The sequence below is a fragment of the Nematolebias whitei genome, unplaced genomic scaffold (assembly GCF_014905685.2).
Source record: "Nematolebias whitei isolate Nwh7 unplaced genomic scaffold, NemWhi1 Nwh_scaf_6218, whole genome shotgun sequence".
NCBI lineage: Eukaryota > Metazoa > Chordata > Actinopteri > Cyprinodontiformes > Rivulidae > Nematolebias > Nematolebias whitei.
The window spans coordinates 1-3,619 of record NW_023624763.1 but is presented as its reverse complement, the minus strand read 5'-3'; the positions used below and the strand labels follow the sequence as shown (position 1 = coordinate 3,619).

The window sequence follows — 3,619 nt, the reverse complement described above, 5'->3', positions numbered from 1 at the left end:
TTTGTCCTTTAGGTGAACATATAGCAAGTTTCCTTCTGGCAAGACAAACACTAACCTCCCACCATAGGGTGTCTCAAAGATCGACACATCATCTGGCTCTTTGTTGGTAAACACCCTGAATAGAACAATATGTGGATGTTTGCTTAGACCAGTATATTCAGAATGCATGTATGTACAGTACTTGCATGTGTATGTATGGTAAAAATATGAAAAACCTCACCTATAAACTTCTATCACAACATGAATCAAGTCTCCTACATATGAATTGACCAGCCTGTTCTCTGTGTCTTTTTCTGTCATGAAGGCATCATCGACATAAACGTGACATTCAAAGTCAAAACAGTCCTTGTGTTCTTCTTTTGGGTCACCTCGATAGCGATCCAACCTGAAACGACAACAACACGCTGACTAAAATATTGTATATTTTCTATGACCTCTGAAATGGGTTATTCTAAGCAAGCAAACAAACAAACAAACAAACAAACAAACAAACAAACAAACGAACATGACCAGAAATATGAAAACAACAATATAGGTTTAAAGCATTACCAACCTGGACACATTTACTGTACTTTACATTTTAAGCTCATAAACAAATGCAGACAAGTTAAAATGATATATCATCAATAAAACAACATTTTAAAATGCTTGTAAAATTGTAAAGGCTTAATCAAAATAAGTTCAACCTATATTGAAAATGTCTTGCTCTCTGCAATGGCAGAATCTTTTACCTGAACATGGAAGTAAGAATCTTCAGCATTTCGTCATACGTCTCATGCCACATGGTGGCACAAAGATAGATCACACAGCTCTGTAGTTCATCTTGGCTATGAGGAAGAGAAGGGAGTGGGACTTTTAGCAGAATCTTTGCCATATTAACTGCAATTAACTTGCACATAAGAAACATCTATAAATACATTTTACTGTTTAAAACTCAAATCCAAAAAGCTAATAATCATCTTTGATATCATAGTGATGTCTTTATATAAAAGTCATGCTTTGAGATGTTTCAAAATATGTGAAATAGTTTTGAAAAACAAAAACTTGAATCCAAATCTCATGTTCAGTCGCTAGTTTTGTAACAGCAATTGTTTCTATTTAACCCTTTTCAGACATGGACTCCTTCCTGCTTCGCTGATTATATCAATGGGCTGATTTCATCAATGGGCTGATTTCATCAATGGACTGATTTCAAGTTTAAAGAAGCGTTCCTATCACAGTTTTTTTTTTACAAGATCCCATAATACTTTCAACTTACTAATTATCACTAAATGAGATCTAAGCTTGCACATCCTGAAAGTGCACATGTTGTTGTGTAAACATTTTCTAAATGGAAAAATACTATCAACATTTACAGGATAAAGGCATCATCTTAGGTTCTCATCGTATGTCCAAGAAATGCTTTGCTACATATTTTTCACATGCCATATATATATATATATAATATTACAACAGCAAAAAAAAAAAAAAAAATTAAAAATAGGAAAACTGTTCTTGGACTCCTCTTACTTCTCATGTGCTTGAGCTTTTGGAAGCTTCATCTTAGTGTTGAGTAGTAAAGACAAGTCGATGAAAGCAGATTCATAGAGCCGACGAACAAAGAGCTGAGAGGTTCTTTCTATACGCTGGACCTAGATTGAATGAACAGAAGCATCAGGGTGAAAGTCTTTCTGTAACTTTGACTTGAACTATACTGTTGTCCTAAACTTTCACGTCTTTTATGAGGCTTTAGTTTATTCAAGGGAATTCTTTTCATAATTTGGGTGAAACATGTTTTACAAAAAAAATAAAAATGTATGTGTGGATGTGTGATCATATCAATACCTTGATCTTCCATACATAGTAGGTACATGTGACAAAGCCTGACCACATGCACAGCCCCTCCAGTGCCAGCATAAGAAAAGGCCATTTCAAGTAGTGGCTGTCAGTCAAACAACCCATGAAGATTTTAAACAAAGAAAGCACAATCAGTATACATGCAAATATCTATTAAAATTATACTAAAAGATTGCTCAATGCATATTTGTCAAACATATTATTGGCATTACACACTAGTTAACAAACATCAAATATACAGAGCATAATATTCATTCAAGAAGTGTTAGATGTAGTAATGTAATTAATAATGTAATGTAATTTCCCTTTGGGATAAATAAAGTACATTTGAATGAATGTAGGCCTGTCACGATAACAAACTTTGTTGGGCGATTAATTGTCTCAGAAATTATTGCGATAAACGATATTGTTTGAAATTTGACAGTAATTAGTAATTATTGTCCAATTTAAGAAGACGTTTGTTAATTTGGTTTGCGTGTAGTACCTTTTTGGATAGTGAGGGAGTAAGCAGTGTGTCTCTAAGAAAAATGGGAGGGAGGCCCCTTGACGTGACATGGGCTGTCTCTTTCCTTTTTTCGGTTCTCAAAATGGCGGACGCTTGGTGTGGTTTGAGCTCTTTAGTATACCAACAAAGTTCATGCTCTTTACTATAACATTTTTCACACAAAGCTTTTGATAAAAAAAAAATCAGTAAACAAGTTCTCAGTTTCTTTTTGCAGAAAAAAAACAACTTTTTACACAAAGGCACGGGTTTCAACTGTGAATTTTTAAGCTTCGACAAGACGGAGATTTTTTCCCGAGGTCGGCCTGTTAGCTTAGCTCGTAGCGTAGCTGCTTTTAACGATCTCGCAAAAACGCCATTTTGGATGGCTAAAATGGATTTTAAAGAGAAAAGAGAAAGGGAGGGGCCAGTGAAGAGCACTGGAGTTGCACCTTTTGTCATCCAGTGTCCAGTAGAGAGAGAGAGACACGAAGAAACAATTAAGCCGATAAACGAAAATGAGGTCAATAATTGTCATTTATCGTGCGATTAATTGATTTATTGTTTATTGTGACAGGCCTATATAGATGAAAAACAAAAATCAGATTTTTCATTCATATCCGCTGAGCTAACACACCTGTTTAGTGACGTCCGACAGATGCTCCAGGTCATCTCAAGTAAAGGCACAGATGTTGTGTTAATGTTCTTCAGGAGCGTCAAGCTATCACAAAAGTCTGTCAAAAATTAAATATACTGAAAATGAGGCATACTGCATGTCTCAGTCACAGAGATACTAAGAACTGTTCCTTTTAAGATTGTGTCGTTTTCCCTTTGTGCTCATAATGAGAACATCTTTTGAATTAAATTAAGGATTCTTTAGTGATTATATTACTGCACTCCTATAAGACTTTCTCAGTCCCACTGATAAGTAGTATAGAAAACACCAGGTGGTATAAGATTGTTACAGGCTAGGACCAAAGTACAAATGAATGCAACCTCAACGAGTCATCTTTATTGCAGCTAGATAGATAACAGGTAATGTTCTTTGAAAAGTAGGAGGAAACTCAAAATTGATTGTAAAATAGAAGCTTTATTGCTAGCTAAACCAGTTTGCCACAATAATCTCACAAAATCATTCAAACACAAACAATTCTCAACAATAAGTGTTAATAAAAAAATAAAATAAACCTCACCAGTGATATCGTCTGCCTCTGTACCATCCAGTTTTTTTGCCTGTGTTAGGAAGATCACGAGTCCCAACCCAAGAACCGTAGGTCCCGTGCAGCATAGAGGTATAGCAAA

The 3,619-nt window shown here is 35.2% G+C and overlaps 1 protein-coding gene and 1 long non-coding RNA gene across 2 annotated transcripts; both read right to left on the bottom strand.

The window, feature by feature from the left end:
* Positions 1-18: 18 nt before the first annotated feature.
* On the bottom strand, positions 19-1,547 carry LOC119429722 (chitin synthase chs-1-like; the record flags this gene model as incomplete). The annotated part of the gene is made up of 4 exons (XM_037697293.1): positions 1,510-1,547; positions 732-827; positions 221-385; positions 19-115 (listed from the first exon to the last, which is right to left on the bottom strand). Coding segments are annotated over exons 1-4 (390 nt in total), but the record flags the coding sequence as incomplete, so codon positions are not given.
* A 291-nt stretch (positions 1,548-1,838) lies between these two features.
* Positions 1,839-3,530, bottom strand: LOC119429723. The gene is made up of 3 exons (XR_005187828.1): positions 3,511-3,530; positions 2,955-3,051; positions 1,839-1,921 (listed from the first exon to the last, which is right to left on the bottom strand). It is a non-coding gene; the product is annotated as an uncharacterized LOC119429723 (long non-coding RNA).
* Positions 3,531-3,619: the final 89 nt, after the last annotated feature.